We start from the raw sequence: 16,800 nt of genomic DNA, 5'->3' as shown, positions 1-16,800 counted from the left end.
CTCATGCCTCCAGCATCATTTCTTATGGGTTTCCCCTCGCACTCTATTCTCTAGGCAAAAGGAGCTGCTTTGGGTTCACTGAACATGTGTTTGTAACCTCTGGGTCACTGAAACCTTACCCACACTCTTCCCTCTGCAACCTCCTTCCCTCACCTGCTGTCCAGTGGTGGCTCTGTTACAGGCTCTCAGAATTCTGATCATAGGTTTTAATTCGTGTGTTTTATGTCACTTCCTTTCCCTCTTGCCAGACAAAATGCTCCACAGAAGCCAAGACCATGTCTTGGTTAACCTGCTGTTATTTCCCCAGTACTTAGATTGGGGTCTGGCAGGAGGTGGTTTCTTCAAAATACAGCAGGTTGAATGAATGATTTAGCCCAGGCGCTCTCAGCCTTTTTGTAGCTGCTGTACCCATGTTGGATGTTCGTGTGCTCAACAGACTAAGCTGAGGGCTGCATAAATAAGAAGATAATATTTGGGTTGTGTAGAATTTGCAACTGCTGTATCCGTAGCTCACCTCTGCCCTCCAATCCAAGAAAGCATATGAAAGCGTCTACATCAGCTTTAATTCCTCCTTATAATGTGGCAAAAAGTGTTTTGCAAGTGAGCTAGAGGAGGGATAAGATGCAAATGAATAGATGTGTAAATAATTTGCCAACTTCAGTTCACTTCAGTTCAGTTCAGTCACTTAGTCGTGTCCGACTCTTTGTGACCCCATGAATCGCAGCACACCAGGCCTCCCTGTCCATCACCAACTCCAGGAGTTCACTCAGACTCACGTCCATTGAGTCAGTGGTGCCATCCAGCCATCTCACCCTCTGTCATCCCCTTCTCCTGCCCCCAATCCCTCCCAGCATCAGAGTCTTTTCCAATGAGTCAACTCTTCTCATGAGGTAGCCAAAGGACTGGAGTTTCAGCTTTAGCATCGTTCCTTCCAAAGAAGTCCCAGGGTTGATCTCCTTCAGAATGGACTTGTTGGATCTCCTTGCAGTCCAAGGGACTCCCAAGAGTCTTCTCCAACACCACAGTTCAAAAGCATCAATTCTTCGGCACTCAGCTTTCTTCACAGTCCAACTCTCACATCCATACATGACCACTGGAAAAACCATAGCCTTGACTAGACAGATCTTTGTTGGCAAAGTAATGTCTCTGCTTTTGAATATGCTATCTAGGTTGGTCGTAACATTCCTTCCAAGGAGTAAGCGTCTTTTAATTTCATGGCTGCAGTCACCATACTGCAGCCAACTTCAGTACTCTATTATTCATCATAAATCACTTGCCTCACCTCTCTTTGCCTGCTGAGACATACCCATGGGCAGCTACGTGGTTCTGAGAAGCACAGATCTGGTCCAGTGCTCATGTGGGCTTTGATATTGAGAAAGGGCCAGTCTTTTGCCTGGGTCTGTCCTTTAGTTAGCAGCTGTCCTGGGAATAGAATCTAAAGCCTTTGACTCCCAGGCCATTATATCTTCTTGCAGAGGTATCTGTTCTATAAATAGAGTCTGCATGCATTGAAACAACTTCCCCTTCTGTGGATATTCCAGGCAGTCTCGAATCACTTGACCAGGATCATTACTGGTGATGGACTGAGGGAAGCAGAAGGGTGAAGGAATGCAAAAAGTACATTCTCTAATTTCAGTTTGGTTCATTAATGTGAGGCCTGGGGAGAGGGCAGGGAGTCCAACTTACCCAAGGCACTGCTTATGCAGTTGAGACTTAACAGATGGCTCTTTATTATGCTAGGATTGCACATCTGCTCAGGGTGTAGAACATGACTGAATGCTCAGTGGGTATTTCTTGATTATGCGATTTGCTGAAATCACTCTGCCGGTGTGATGATAATACCATTTAGGACTCTTTATACCATTGAGCATTTAATTGGTAAGCATGTGGTTTGATAAATGAGGTGGTGGTTGTTGCTGTTATTACTATTATTACTTTTAAGGAGCTCCTATAGAGCTAGAAGTAGCCTTTCAGCCATTTGGTTTGGGGCCCTGTGTCATCTGTTAAGAATTGTATAGGGACCTTAATGCTATTTGTATTTCTGGTTATGATTCTTGTGTGTTTCTTCTGCTCAGAATAGAATTTGCCATAGTATTGAATGAAAGGAAACAGCCTAATGGGTCACAGTAAGTAAACTTCGTGTAAGTAAAGTTCAAAGGAATTTAGTTTTCCCATCTGCTGGTCCCTAGAGAGGAAGGGAAAGAAGGGCTTTTCCAGGTGTAAGCCTGTGATCCAAGGTTGGATTCTTGTGGAAGGTATGTGGCTGGTTGGAGAGGGCAGCATAGCTCATTTCCCATCTACCTTCCTGTAGGACACACTCCAGGAGTCTACCATCAGGCTGAGTATTTCTCCCTGGTGAAGAAGACTGCTAACAGGTGGCTAATTAAAAATATCATAAGCCCTAAAGCCAACCTCAGAGACTTGTGAGAGGTTAAGCCTTCTTCCATCAGGCCACGCAAAGTCCTTGGAGACTGGCAGGCCAATAGCATAATAAATGTCATTCCTTACACCACTTTAAGAGAGCGACTTCACTTTACTTTCATGCATTGGAGAAGGAAATGGCAACCCACTCCAGTGTTCTTGCCTGGAGAATCCCAGGGACGGAGGAGCCTGGTGGGCTGCCGTCTGTGGGGTCGCACAGAGTCGGACACGACTGAAACAACTTAGCAGCAGCAGCATATAGTTTTGTAGTCCTTCAAATCGCCAGTATTTTGCTCCATCATGGTTTTGTTTCCACACCTCTTCTTTAATGTCACTGAATAAACTCTCATTTGTCTATCTAACTGTCTGGACTGAGGGAAATAGACTGAGCCTAGAAGGGACATTCTTGAAGCCATGCATCACCAAATTCTGGGCTGTTTGCATGTGCCTCAGTTTCTCCTTGTAATGTGATAAAAAGCGTTTTGGTTTTAGGTAACAATGCATAGCTTCCTGGAGGGAACCAAATGTGGAAAGTGTTGTAATTTGAGGCAGTTTTCAGAAAAGAACCTCTTCTGGTAAAGAAAGACTCCCTTTCCCCCCCCTTTTTTTTTTTCCTTTTCTTTCTTCCTCTTTTTTTTTTTTTTTTCATTTATGCCTCATCACATTTTGTCCAATTTCAGCTCATCGCAGGCTGTATTTTCTTTTTGATTTCTGCTTTCCAGAATAGCCCCTGACTGCAAAAAGGGAACAAAAGGCCAACTCCTTGGCTTTCAATTTGCAGCATCCCCAGCCCTTTCATCTATCTCAGTGCTCCCCTAGTTGGGAACAAAACCCGAGCTCCACGGTCAGAGCACATACAGAGGAAGAACGGTTTTTTTTTTCAAACTCCAAGCCCATGCGGATTTCGTGTTTTCATTGTCACACTGATTCGCAATACAGGGTCGGGTGCAGGTAGGGAAGCAAGAGGGGACCTGGAGGAAAGAAACTGGTTTGCAACCTTTGCCAAAGCAGACATTCCCATTTGGGGGTCAGAAGTTCTATTAAGAAGAAAGCGTGTTCTTAAGGGTTTCGTTTGCTAGTCCAGGGCTGCTTTCCTTCTTGAGAGCTTGTGTGTCAAGGTACCCAGCCCGGAAGATGCAGCAGGAGTTTGATATGCTGCCTGGCTGGGCAGCAGCTCAGACACCATGCCTTTTGTTCTCTAGTTTCCTGTCAATTCTTCAGTGTCTACTTTTCCTCTTCTGCTTCCTTTGGTTGCAAATCACAGAAGACCTATCTCTTTGTGCTCTGAGCTTGTTGTCTTGGTTACAGACTTCTTTGGCCTGCCTTTTTTTTTTTTTTTTTTTGAGGGGAATATACTGCTTAAAGAAGACTTTTAAAATAGCGACTGAGGGCTCTTGAAAGATACTACGGTATTCAGCAGTGGGTAGAACTGGGGTTTGCGAACCTGGTTGTACTTTGAAATCACCTGGAGTGCTTTGAAATGCTGCTTAGGCCCTAGGCTCAATCAGTTGCGTCAAGATTTAGGGGACTGAGCCTCAGGAATTGGGATTTTATTTTCGGTTAACTGGCTAGGAGATCCTAATGTGCATTCAGCATTTAGAACTATTGAGGGTTTTTTTTTTTCTTCTTAAATTGAAGTATTGTTGATTTCCAGTGTTTTAGGTGTACAGTAAAGTGATTCAGTTATACAGATTTATGTATTTTTCAGATCTTTGTGGTAGCTCAGCTGGTAAAGAATCCGCCTGCAATGCAGGAGACCCTGGTTTGATTCCTGGGTTGGGAAGATCCCCTGGAGAAGAGATAGGCTACCCACTCCAGTATTCTTGGGCTTCCCTCGTGGCTCAGACCTTAAAGAATCTGCCTGCAATGCAGGAGACCTCGGTTCAATCCCTGGGTTGGGAAGATCCCCTGGAGAAGGGAATGGCAATCCACTACCGTATTCTTCCCTGGAGAATTCCATGAACAGAGGAGCCTGGTGAGCTACAGTCCACAAAGTTGCAAAGAGTCAGACACGACTGAGCGACTTTGACTTCACTCTCCATTATAGGTTATTATAAGATATTGAATTTAGTTCTTTGTGCTATACAGTAAATCCTTGTCAGTTATCTATTTTGTATATAGTAGTGTGTGTATTTTAATCCCAAATTCCTTATTTATTCCTCCATCACCCATTCCCCCTTCAGTTTAGTTCAGTCGCTCAGTACCATCTGACTCTCTGCAACCCCATGGACTGCAGCACACCAGGGCTCCATGTCCATCACCAACTCCCAGAGTTTACTCCAACTCATGTCCATTGAGTCGGTAATGCCATCCAACCACCTAATCCTCTGTTGTCCCCCTCTCCTCCCGCCTTCAATCTTTCCCAGCATCAGGATCCTTTCAAATGAGCCAGTTCTTCACATCAGGTGGCCAAAGTATTGGAGTTTCAGCTTCAGCATCAGTCCTGCCAATGAATATTCAGGACTGATTTTCTTTAGGATGGACTGACTGGATCTCCTTGCTGTCCCCAGAGTCTTCTCCAACACCACAGTTGAAAAGCATCAATTATTTGGCACTCAGCTTTCTTTATAGTCCAACTCCACATCCATATATGACTATTGGAAAAACCACAGCTTTGACTAGACGGACCTTTGTTGGCAAAATAATGCCTCTGCTTTCTAATGTTTCTGCATTCCCCCTTGGTATCCATAAATTTGTTTTCTGTCTGTGTATGTGTTTATATTTTATAAATAAGTTCGTTTGTATCATTAGAACCATTGAGTTTTAACAGCAAAGCCAAACAGTTGGGTTTTGAACTGTCTTAGATAGGTGAGGAGAATATCATCAACTTTTCTGTACCTTAGTTTTTTCTGCTTAGGAGAGTGACCCGTAAAACTTGAGGAGCTAAAGAACCTAACTAACTGCCATGTCATTACTGTCACATACAAAAGAGTGGCACCTTTGCTTAAAAAAAAAAAGTCCCAATTATCCGGCTGGCTTCATGTCTGGGCCATAACAATGGCTTGAGGCAGTCTCGAGGATTAAAATAAATCTTCCCAGTTGCTTGAAGAAGGAGCTTACCTATGGGGAGGCACAGCAATTTCACTTTCCTCACTCCAGTATTTTTCCCTGGAGAATCCCATGGACAGAGGAGCCTGACAGACTACAGTCCATGGGGTTGCCAAGACTCAGACATGACTTAGCAAGTAAACAACAGCAACAACATAAAGGCAATGCCACGCCTGTGATCCAAACCTGAAACATTGCAAGAATATGACACGTAGCAAATAAAATCCCCTAGTTGTCTCTCTCATCATCAGTGTGTGTTTCCTTCAGATTTTATGTTTGATTGGTTGTTATTGAAAAACTCAAATAATTTGAAAAGAATAGAAGGGCATGTATAATTTCCTCCAACCCCGACCCATAATCTGTTACTTTTTCTTCCCAGAAACAAACCAACATTACCAGTTTCTTGGAAATCTTGAGAGGCATTTATGCATAAACAAGGCTTGACTATTTTAAAGTGATTTTTTTGATTAGGTAATCAGGTCTATCCACCTACCAGAGACATCTGTTTGTTTGATTTATTCATTCAACAAATATCTGATGAGCATCTTGAATGTTCCAGTCATTGTGTCAGTTTCTGGATCTATAACAAGGACCGGCACACAGCCACTGCCCTCCGGGACCTTACAGTCTAGCAGGGAAGATTGGCATTTAACACAGGATGGCAACCCACTGCAGTATTCTTGCTTGGAGAATTCCATGGACAGAGGAGCCTGGCAGGCTACCCATGGGGTCGCAAAGAGTAGGACATGGCTGAGGTGACTTAGCGCGTATGCATGCAGTATCAAATGAGAAATGGTGACAAATGTGAAGGAAGAGAACTTTTCACATGTGTCCCTTCCAAAATAGCGGTTTGTAGAGTCCCCTTCCCCGGTTTTCCAATATGGAGGTGTGGATGATAGATTGGAGGCAAAGACGTAAACCGCAACCTTTATTCTTGCCAGCAGTTTTCTTCTTTCCTGCCAAAATTTTCATCTGACAAAATGTCCTGCTGAGAATTGGGGTAATCTACCAGCCAGCTTTATATTTATACCTGGTTGACAGAGTGCTGGCAGTACGCTAGATCAGATTCTTTGTCAGACATTCTGAACTCTTGCAGACAGGAACTATGCCTTGTATCTCTGTGTGTGCTCCAAACCCCAGCATGGACAAACTAATGTAGACTTTAGGTGGTAGGTCCTTTTATTACAGTCTCATTTTATACCTTAGCAGTGCTTCAAGTGGTATGTATTCTTATTTCCATTTTTAAAGATGAGAAAACAGGTTTAATGAGGGGTGTGTGTGTGTGTGTGTGTGTGTGTGTGAGTGAGAGAGAGAGAGAGAGAGTGTGTTAGTTAGTGTAATGCTCTCTTCTTTAAAAAGACTCCTGTCTGCTCCCCACCCCTCACTGCTGCCAAAATCCATGACCATAGTCACATAGCTTCTCAGTGGCTGTGACCCTGATACAGTTGGTTCCCTTCCTTTAGGGAACTGTATAGTACCCAGCCCTTTCACAGATTGGCCTAGGCTCTGTTCCTTCCAAGTTGTCTGGATGAGTTTTAGGACAACCAGGTTATCCATCCTATTCTGAATGTTTCTGTGATTGAGGTCAAGGTAGCAGCATTATCCTGCCCTAAAGGAGTCAGAGGAAGAGGACTCCCGTGGCCCCCTCAATGGGTCATGTCTCTCTGTACTCAATGCCCTTCTTGCCTGCTCTTCCAGCTTGCATCTTGGGCTGGGCTCTGGCCAGGGAATAGAGTTAGCCTTGCATACATATCCTGGGGGAGCATTTCTGTGTCTGACGTGGTGTTAGGCACTATGGAGAGTGGTGGCAGATGAAGATCCTCAAAAGACAAAGCGGGAGACAAAAGGTAACATTGGCTGCAAACAAAATCTTTGGTACCAGACAGTTCTGATTCAAGGCCTGACTCTTTTCCTTATTTAGTTGTGTGACCTTAGGCAAGTACTTAACCGTTCCTTAGCTCAGTTTCCTCATGTTTTATACAGGTGGGGTGGGGTGGGGTGGGGTGGGGAACTGCACTTACCTCACAGGATTGCTATGAGGAATACATGAATATGGGGCTGCCCAGGTGTGTCAGTGCTAAAGAATCTGCCTGTCAATTAGGAGATGTGAGTTCAATCCCTGGGTTTGGAGGATCCCCTGGAGGAGGAGATGGTAACCCAATCCAGTATTCTTGCCTGAAAAATCCCATGGACTGAGGAGCCTGGTGGGCTGCAGTCCATGGGGTTGCAAGAGTTGGACATGACATGGGTGAATGAGCATGGGCGTGCTCACACACACACACGAATATAGTTTTAGGCCTCTAGTGAAGCACTCAGTAAAGAATCAGTTCAGTTTAGTCGTTCATTCGTGTCCGACTCTTTGCGACCCCATGAATCGCAGCACACCAGGCCTCCCTGTCCACCACCATCTCCCAGAGTTCACTCAGACTCATGTCCATCGAGTCAGTGGTGCCATCCAGCCATCTCGTCCTCTGTCGTCCCCTTCTCCTCCTGTCCCCAATCCCTCCCGGCATCAGAGTCTTTTCCAATGAGTCAACTCTTCGCATGAGGTGGCCAAAGTACTGGAGTTTCAGCTTCAGCATCATTCCTTCCAAAGAAATCCCAGGGCTGATCTCCTTCAGAATGGACTGGTTGGATCTCCTTGCAGTCCAAGGGACTCTCAAGAGTCTTCTCCAACACCACAGTTCAGAATCATCAATTCTTTGGCTTTCAGCCTTCTGCACAGTCCAACTCTCACATCCATACATGACCACTGGAAAAACCGTAGCCTTGACTAGACGGACCTTTGTTGGCAAAGTAATGTCTCTGCTTTTGAATATACTATCTAGGTTGGTCATAATTTTTCTTCCAAGGAGTAAGCGTAGCTGCTGCCATTATTATTATTAATATCATTGTCATTGTCATCATCATCACTACTATTACTAATTACAACAGAAAGGAGTGATAAGTGTATAGTACCAGTATGTGCAAATGGCTTTCAGAAAAGGAATGATCAGTTGGGGTGGATGTTATTCAGGAATTCTCTGGAGGAGATAGAAGAAGTGGAATGAAATATGCCAGGAAGGGCAAATACAAAAGTGGAAGGCTGAACTAAACTGGAGTGGGGACAAAAGAAGGAACAGAGCCAACGTCTGGCATACTTGGACTCTGCTACTAGATCACTTGTCTTCACAGTCCATCTTTCCAGCCATTTTTGCCTCCCTGTACGCATGCTTTATTACTGCTTGCTGTTGAGACGTGGTAGTCAGAGGGGGACTTGTTGCCGGCTGCTCTGGCTGGGATTTAGAAGGTGTCTGTGCCATTGTGGCACAGTTGACCTGGGTCCTGAGTCTGCAAAATGATTGGTAGGTTTAAAGCCTAGTTTTTATCAGCTTGCCTAGGCATGTTGGTTTTACACTCCCCAACTTTACAAAAGACTGCTTGATTAACCACAAGGCAGATGAATGGATTGATGATGGGAGAGAGATCTGTATAGACACATAACACTTGTGTCTATCAGCCTGGTCATACCTTTCCTGAGAGCAAGGTTCCTGAAGCCAAATTACACAGGTGCTTATTTGATAACCTAAAATCAGAACCTAACAGAATTGAAGGATCTTATCAGAGAGACCATGTAGGTACATCACACCTTTGTATTGACAAGATCATGGATCCTTTTCTCTTTCCACTGCTGGAAAAAACATCAGTGATGATTTTTCTCGGATGTTTCTGTTTTGTCATTCCATACAAACACTGTGTGTGCTAAGACCATGTTATTCTCCTGAGTTCTTTTTCATCTTCCTCATAAGATTTGGAAAATACCCACTTCTCACCAGCAATATAGTTTATGTGATTTCTTCTCATTGAGTGCTCTTTTTGGCTTTGCTTCCAAATTCTGGATGTTTCCAAGCAGGGCCGCCACGAATGGCTATGCACTGCACAACCCTAGGAGAGGGTGCCATTCACATAGACTAGAATTGAATGGCGCCACTAGGGTTGTGCAGTGCACAACCTACACACCTATACTCGGTGGCCCTGGCATAACGCAGCACCAGCTTGCTTCATCTCCAGAAGGTTTTCAGGAGAAGTAGAGACTAGCAGTTCGGAACCATTCTCAGAAACTTAGTAAAGGGGTCTTGAAGCTGTGAACTGCTACTTTAACTAGGAAAGGAAGAGAGAAGTGCAGCTGTGGCTTCGGGAGGATTATCATCTGGCAGTGGGAACCATCATGTGGAAGGACTACTTACCTTCATTCTTACAGTAAATAGAGTTTTGAAAGCCTACTATATGTGGGTTGAAGGATGGGGAAAGATTTGCCTAGGAGGGAGCATTTGAACAGGGTCTTGTATAACACAGAATATGTACTAATAAATAAGAATTGTGAGGAGAGAGTTCCAGGGAAAAGGACCAGCAGGGGGAAAGACAAACTGCATGGGGTATATAGATAGTGGTAAATAATTCAGTTTGGTTTGAGAGAAAGGCTCATGAAAAAGGATAGTGAACAATAAAGCTGGTTGGTGGGTGGAGGAAGTCAAATGAGGATGGGGAAGGGGAGGGACTGGAATGCCTAATTAAGGAGTTTGGACTTTATTCAACAAGGAATAAGGAGCCATCTGAGGTTTTGTTTTTAATAGTTTATTCAGATATACTTCATTACCATATAGTTCATCCACTTAAAGTGTTCAATCAGTGATTTTTCATATATTCACAGGTATGTGTAGCCATTTCCACAGTCAAATTTAGAACATTTTCATCAACTCAAAAAGAGGCTCCATACCATGTAGCCATCACTCCCCTACCTGTTCTGCCCCCATGCCTAAGCAGTGACTGCTCTGCTTTCTGCTTCTATATACTTGCCTATTCTGGACATTTCAGAGATGGAGTCATATAATATATAGTCTACTTTGACTAGCTTCTTTTTCTTAGTATAATGTTTTTAAAGTTCATCCATGTCATAGCATGTGTAAGAACTTCATTCCTTTCTATGGCCAAACAATATTCCATTGTATAGGTATACTGCGTTTCCTTTATCTGTTCGTTCATCCATTGGTGAGTATTTGGGTGGTTTCCACCTTCTGGCTATTACGAGTAATGCTGCTATGAACATCCATGTATCTATGTATAAGGTCCCCACCCCCCCCCCCCCAGTTTATTTGGCTAAACCAGGTCTTTCTTGCTGCATGTGGAATCTTAGTTCCCTGACCAGGAATTGAACCCAGGCCCCCTACATTGGGAGTGTGGAGTCTTAGCCACGGGCCCACCAGGGAATTCCCCATGTATACGTTTTTCTGGGAACATTTCTCTTGGGTATGTACATAGGAGTGGGGTTACTGGGTCCTATGATAACTCTGTGTGTAACTTTTTGAGGAACTGCCAAACTATTTTTGCATATTCGGGCACCATGTTCCATCCTTACTTGCAGTGTATGAGGTTCCCAATTACTCTGTATCATCATGAATACTTGGTGATTGTCTTTTTTATTTTAGCCTTTCTAATGTGTGTGAAGTCATCTCTCACTGTAGATTTGATTTCCATTTCCCTAGTGACTAATGATACTGAGTACCTTTTCATGTGCATATTGGCCATTCATGTGTCTTCTTTGGAAGAAATGTCTATTCAAATCCTTAGCCCACTTTTGAACTTGACAGTTTGTCTTTTTATTATTAGAGTTTTGAGAGCTACTTACGTATTCTACATAATACAGCCTTGTGAGAGACAAGATTTGCAAAAATTTTCTGCCATTCTTTGAGTTGTCTTTTTGCTTTCTTGATAGTATGCTTTGAAGGACAAAATATTTTAATTTTCATTAAGTCCAGTTTACCTATATTTTGTGGCTCTTGCTTTTGGTGTCACATCTAAGAATCCATTGACAAACTGGGATCATGAAGGTTTACCATTATGTTTAATTTTAAGAGTTCTGTAGTTTTTGCTTTTTTATTTAGGTCTTTGCTTGATTTTGTGTTGATTCTGTAGACAATTGTGAGGTAGGGGTCCAAAGGTCATTCTTATACATGTGGAAATCCAGTTGTCCCAGGACCATTTGTTGAAGAGACTTTTCTCATTGAATAGTATTGGTCCCCTTGTTGAAAATCAGTTGGGAGGGTTTATTTTGGGATTTGTTTGAATTCTTTCCATTAGCCTATACATCTATCTTTATGCCAGCGCCACTGTGTCTTTATTACTGTTCCTTTGTAGTAAGTTTTGAAATCAGGTAGTGTGGGTCTTCCTATTTATTCGTCTTTTCAAGATTGCTCTAGTTATTTGGGATACCTTGCAATTCTCTGTGAACTTTAGTGTTAGCTTCTCAGATTGTATAAGGATGTCAGTTGAGATTTTGCTAGAGATTGTGTTGAATGTATCATCTGAAATTTGTGAAGTATATAACATGATCAGTGCTCTGTTTTTTTTCTTTTTAGTTTATTTTTGGCTGCACTAAGTGTTTACTGCAGCACACAGGCTTTTCCTTGCTGTCCATGGGCTTTTCTGTAGCTGTGGCAAGAAGGGGCTAATTCTAGTTGTGGTGCACGGGCTTCTCATTGAAGTGGCTTCTCTTGCTGCAGAAGATTCTCTTGTTGTGGAACACAGGCTCTAGGGTGCTGAGGCTCAGTAGTTGTGTCATGTGAGCTTAGGTGGCACATGGGCTTGGTTGCCCCGTGGCACGTGGGATCTTAATTCCTGGACCAGGGATCAAACCCGAGTCCCTAGCAGGTGGATTCCTAAGCACTAGACCACCAGGGAAGTCCCAGGGTTGTGTTTAAGAAAAGGAACCTGGCAATACTGTATGAACTAGAGTGAAGAAGGAGACACTGGAGGCCTCGAGATCAGATAGGAAAACTGTTGCAGTAGCTGAAGAAAATGAATAGGGACTCACCCTGCTTATTTAACTTATGTGCAGAGTACATCATGAGAAACGCTGGGCTGCAAGAAGCTCAAGCTGGAATCAAGATTGCTGGGAGAAATATCAATAACCTCCAATATGCAGATGACACCACCCTTATGGCAGAAAGTGAAGAGGAACTAAAAAGCCTCTTGATGAAAGAGGAGAGTGAAAAAGTTGGCTTAAAGCTCAACATTCAGAAAACAAAGATCATGGCATCTTGTCCCATCACTTCATGGGAAATAGATGGGGAAACAGTGGAAACAGTGTCAGACTTTATTTTTGGGGGCTCCAAAATCGCTACAGATGGTGATTGCAGCCATGAAATTAAAAGACGCTTACTCTTTGGAAGGAAAGTTATGACCAACCTAGATAGAATATTGAAAAGCAGAGATATAACTTTGCCAACAAAGGTCTGTCTAGTCAAGGCTATAGTTTTTCCAGTGGTCATGTATGGATGTGAGAGTTGGACTGTGAAGAAAGCTGAGTGCCAAAGAGTTGATGCTTTTGAACTGTGGTGTTGGAGAAGACTCTTGGGAGTCCCTTGGACTGCAAGGAGATCCAACCAGTCCATCCTGAAGGAGATCAGTCCTGGGTGTTCATTGGAAGGACTGATGCTAAAGCTGAAACTCCAATACTTTGGCTACCTCATGCGAAGAGTTGACTCATTGGAAAAGACCCTGATGCTGGGAGGGATTGGGGGCAGGAGGAAAAGGGGACAACAGAGGATGAGATGGCTGGATGGCATCACCGACTCAGTGGACATGAGTTTGGGAGTTGGTGATGAACAGGGAGGCCTGGCGTGCTGCAATTCATGGGGTTGCAAAGAGTCGGACACGACTGAGTGACTGAACTGAACTGAAACTAGGAAATGATAACAAGGATGGATTTGAGATATATTGAAAAGGTTAAAGTGTCAAGGTTACAAGACTTGGGGAGAGACTACATATGGGGCCTGAGAAAGAGGGGCAGCATCAAAGATAGCTCTGGGGTTTGAAGACAGGCAAATTGATGGGATAATAGTACTTAAAAAAAAAAACTTTGTATTTTATTTTTATTAAAATTTTTATTGAAGTGTAGTTGATTTACAATGTTGTGTTAGTTTCTACTGTACAGTATAGCGATTCAGTTATGTAAGTGTGTGTGTGTATATATACGTATATATATGTGTGTGTGTGTGTGTGTGTATATATATATATATATATATATATATATATATAGTTAGGTTCTTTTCCATTATAGGTTATTTTTGTTGTTTAGTTGTTATGTCCAATTCTTTGGAACCCCATGTACTTTAGCCTGCCAGGCTCCTCTGTCCATGGGATTCTCCAGGCAAGAACACTGGAATGGGTTGCCATTTCCTTTTCTAGGGTATCTTCCTGACCCAGGGATCTAACCTTCATCTCCTGCTTGGAAGGCAGATTCTCTACCACTGAGCCACCAGGGAAGCACTTATAGGTTATTACAAGATATTGAATATAGTTCCCTGTGCTATACAGTAAAACCTTGTTTATTTTATAGGTAGTAATGTGTAAAAACTTTACATTTTAAAATTATTTTTCGTTTACGAAAGAGTTGTAAAGATACCGCAGAGAATTTCTATATTCCCTTCCATCAGCTTCCCTTAATGTTAACATCTTGTATTCAGTTCAGTTTAGTTCAGTTGCTCAGTCGTGTCCGACTCTTTGCGACCCCATGAATCGCAGCACGCCAGGCCTCCCTGTCCATCACCAACTCCTGGAGTTTACTCAAACTCATGTCCATCGAATCAGTGATACCATCCAGCCATCTCTGTCGTCCCCTTTTCCTCCTGCTCCCGATCCCTCCCAGCATCAGAGTCTTTTCCAGTGAGTCAACTCTTCGCATGAGGTGGCCAAAGTATTGGAGTTTCAGCTTCAGCATCAGTCCTTCCAATGAACACCCAGGACTGATCTCCTTTAGGATGGACTGGTTGGATCTCCTTGCAGTCCAAGGGACTCTCAAGAGTCTTCTCCAACACCACAGTTCAAAAGCATCAGTTCTTTGGTGCTCAGCTTTCTTTATAGTCCAACTCTCACATCCATACATGACCACTGGAAAAACCATAGCCTTGACTAGATGGACCTTTGTTGGCAAAGTAATGTCTCTGCTTTTGAATATGCTGTCTAGGTTGGTCATAACTTTTCTTCCAAGGAGTAAGTGTCTTTTAATTTCATGGCTGCAGTCACCATCTGCAGTGATTTTGGAGCCCAAAAAAATAAAGTCTGACACTGTTTCCACTGTTTCCCCATCTATTTCCCATGAAGTGATGGGACCGGATGCCATGATCTTTGTTTTCTGAATGTTGAGCTTTAAGCCAACTTTTTCACTCTCTTCTTTCACTTTCATCAAGAGGCTTTTTAGTTCCTCTTCTCTTTCTGCCATAAGGGTGGTGTCATCTGCATATCGGAGGTTATTGCTATCTCTCCCGGCAATCTTGATTCCAGGTTGTGCTTCTTCCAGCCCAGCGTTTCTCATGACCATGGTAAAATCTTTAAAACTGAGAAATTAGCATTGATACTTGAACTAAGCTATAGACTTTATTCCTATTTCACCAGTTTTTCCCACAAACATCTTTTGTCTGTTCTAGGATGAAATCCAGGATCCCACATTGCATTTGGTTGTTAGGTCGTCTTAATTTCCTCCATCCATCGCAGTTCCTCAGTCTCCATCTTTTATTACCTTGTCAATATTGAAGAGCACTGGTCAGTTACTTTGTAAAGTGTTCTTTATTTGGACTTACCTGCTTTTGTTGTTGTTGATTAGATTTAAGTCATTGGGCAGAAATGCCACAGAAGTGATGTCATCCCCTTCTTGGTACATCATATCTGGGGGACATGATGATATGTGTTATTATTGGTGAAGTTAATTAACTAATCTTTTCCTGTCTAATTTTTCCACCAAAAAGTTACTATTTTCTTTTGTAATTAACAAGTACTTTCCATGCAAAAATGATAATCTTGCATTACTCATCAGCATCTACCAATGGTTCTTGCCTCACTTATTGCTGTACTGTTTACCTGATGTTAATTTTGTTTCCCTCATGCCTTCTGCCTTTCTCAGATCAGGTGGAATTCTACTATTGGAACAGCTGTCCTTGTTCTTCCACTTTTTGAGGGAGCAGTTAGCAAGGGAAGAGATTAGGAAAAGAAGATGGCAAGTTCAGATTTAGGCATGAGATACCTATGTGCCATCTAGATGGAAATATGTAGAAAGCATTTATTATCTGCATCAAACAGTAGTTGAATTTAAGATTTTGGAGGCAAGCACTGTTATTCTTTTGTATTTTAGAATGTAGAAACTGAGGTTCAGGGTGAAAACCTGAGTCATAGTGGGAAATACAACTGGCAAGGCAGCTGAGGGCCACATTGTTGAGAGCCCTGATTACCCAACAAACAGCTTTGGGCTTTGTTCAATGACTCATCTATGCCAATTTCAAATTTGTCAGGAGGGAACAATTGATAATCCAATCCTAGCTCTCAGTCTATTATAGCATTTTGTGCAACTATAGGGAAACCATTTAATAGCCCCAATTAAATAAAATCTAAGTACCTAATGAGTTGTAGAGGCCATTGGACAAAAAAGAGGTGTTATCTGGAGTTATTGGAGAAGGCTTTGTGTGGGAACTAGAAGTTGCTGTGGGCCTGGATGGAATTTGTAGTGAGTGGACAACAGAAAGCGCCACCAAGAAGGATGATGCTATCAGTAGCTCATATTTATTTTATTGTTTACAACATGCCAGACACTAAGTGCTTCACACATTTAATCCCCATATCCACCTTATGAGATAGTACTGATGTAATCCCTATTTGACAGATGAGGAAACTGCACCTTGAGTGTTCCAGTATTCTCTCCTTGTAGGCAGCTGGACAAGGAAGCCAAATACCATATTAGCATATTATACTACAAGCAGGTGAAGAACAAGCGAATAGAACAAGTGAAGAACAAGTGAAGTTAGATGAATTGGAAGTTTAATAGACGCTCTTGCTGATGTAGCTCACAGTAGGGATGGACTTTCTTTTGCAATCAGAATAATTATAGCTACTATGTATTGAGTGCTAGCTATGTGCTAGACATTGTGCCAAGTGTTTTGCTTGCTTTATCTCATTTGATCCTCTCCAAAACCTCATGAGACATAGATGCTATTTTTATCCCTATTTTAGAGATAAAAATTCCTCCAGTCTCTCATCCAAGGTTACAGTGCTGGTGAGTGGCCGAAATCTATCTTAACTCTAAAGCCCATAATATTCACCGCTTAGCGATGCTCCCTACTCCACTTCCATTCTTTTAATAGGGGTGAATTTGGCACTGGGACCAGGAAACTTGAGATTTACAAGCTAAGATTTCCTGGTCCCTGGCTAGTACTTGGATGTGGAAACTGCCAAATATATATGCCTTTGTGACTTTCTTTATTCTGTACCTCAGTGTTTGGTCAACCCCATTCTTTCTTTGGGGAT

General features: G+C 42.7%; 1 protein-coding gene across 17 annotated transcripts in view; it reads left to right on the top strand.

Moving 5' to 3' along the window:
- The window catches only part of TMEM164 (transmembrane protein 164), a 386,200-nt gene that overhangs the window by 48,023 nt on the left and 321,377 nt on the right, over positions 1–16,800 (top strand). Inside the window, exon 1 of one of the 17 annotated variants that reach the window (XM_070290933.1) lies at positions 7,213–7,316. The exons of the other annotated variants lie outside the window; for them this stretch is intronic. Coding sequence (XP_070147034.1) covers positions 7,281–7,316 — 36 coding nt within the window. The 5' untranslated portion in view covers positions 7,213–7,280. Of the gene's footprint in view, positions 1–7,212; positions 7,317–16,800 lie in introns of those variants that run through there. 17 annotated transcript variants of the gene reach the window in all.

Source organism: Ovis canadensis, chromosome X, assembly GCF_042477335.2.
Source record: "Ovis canadensis isolate MfBH-ARS-UI-01 breed Bighorn chromosome X, ARS-UI_OviCan_v2, whole genome shotgun sequence".
NCBI classification, from domain to species: Eukaryota; Metazoa; Chordata; class Mammalia; order Artiodactyla; family Bovidae; genus Ovis; species Ovis canadensis.
The sequence above is the reverse complement of the archived record's forward strand: the minus strand, read 5'-3'. Positions and strand labels throughout refer to the sequence as shown.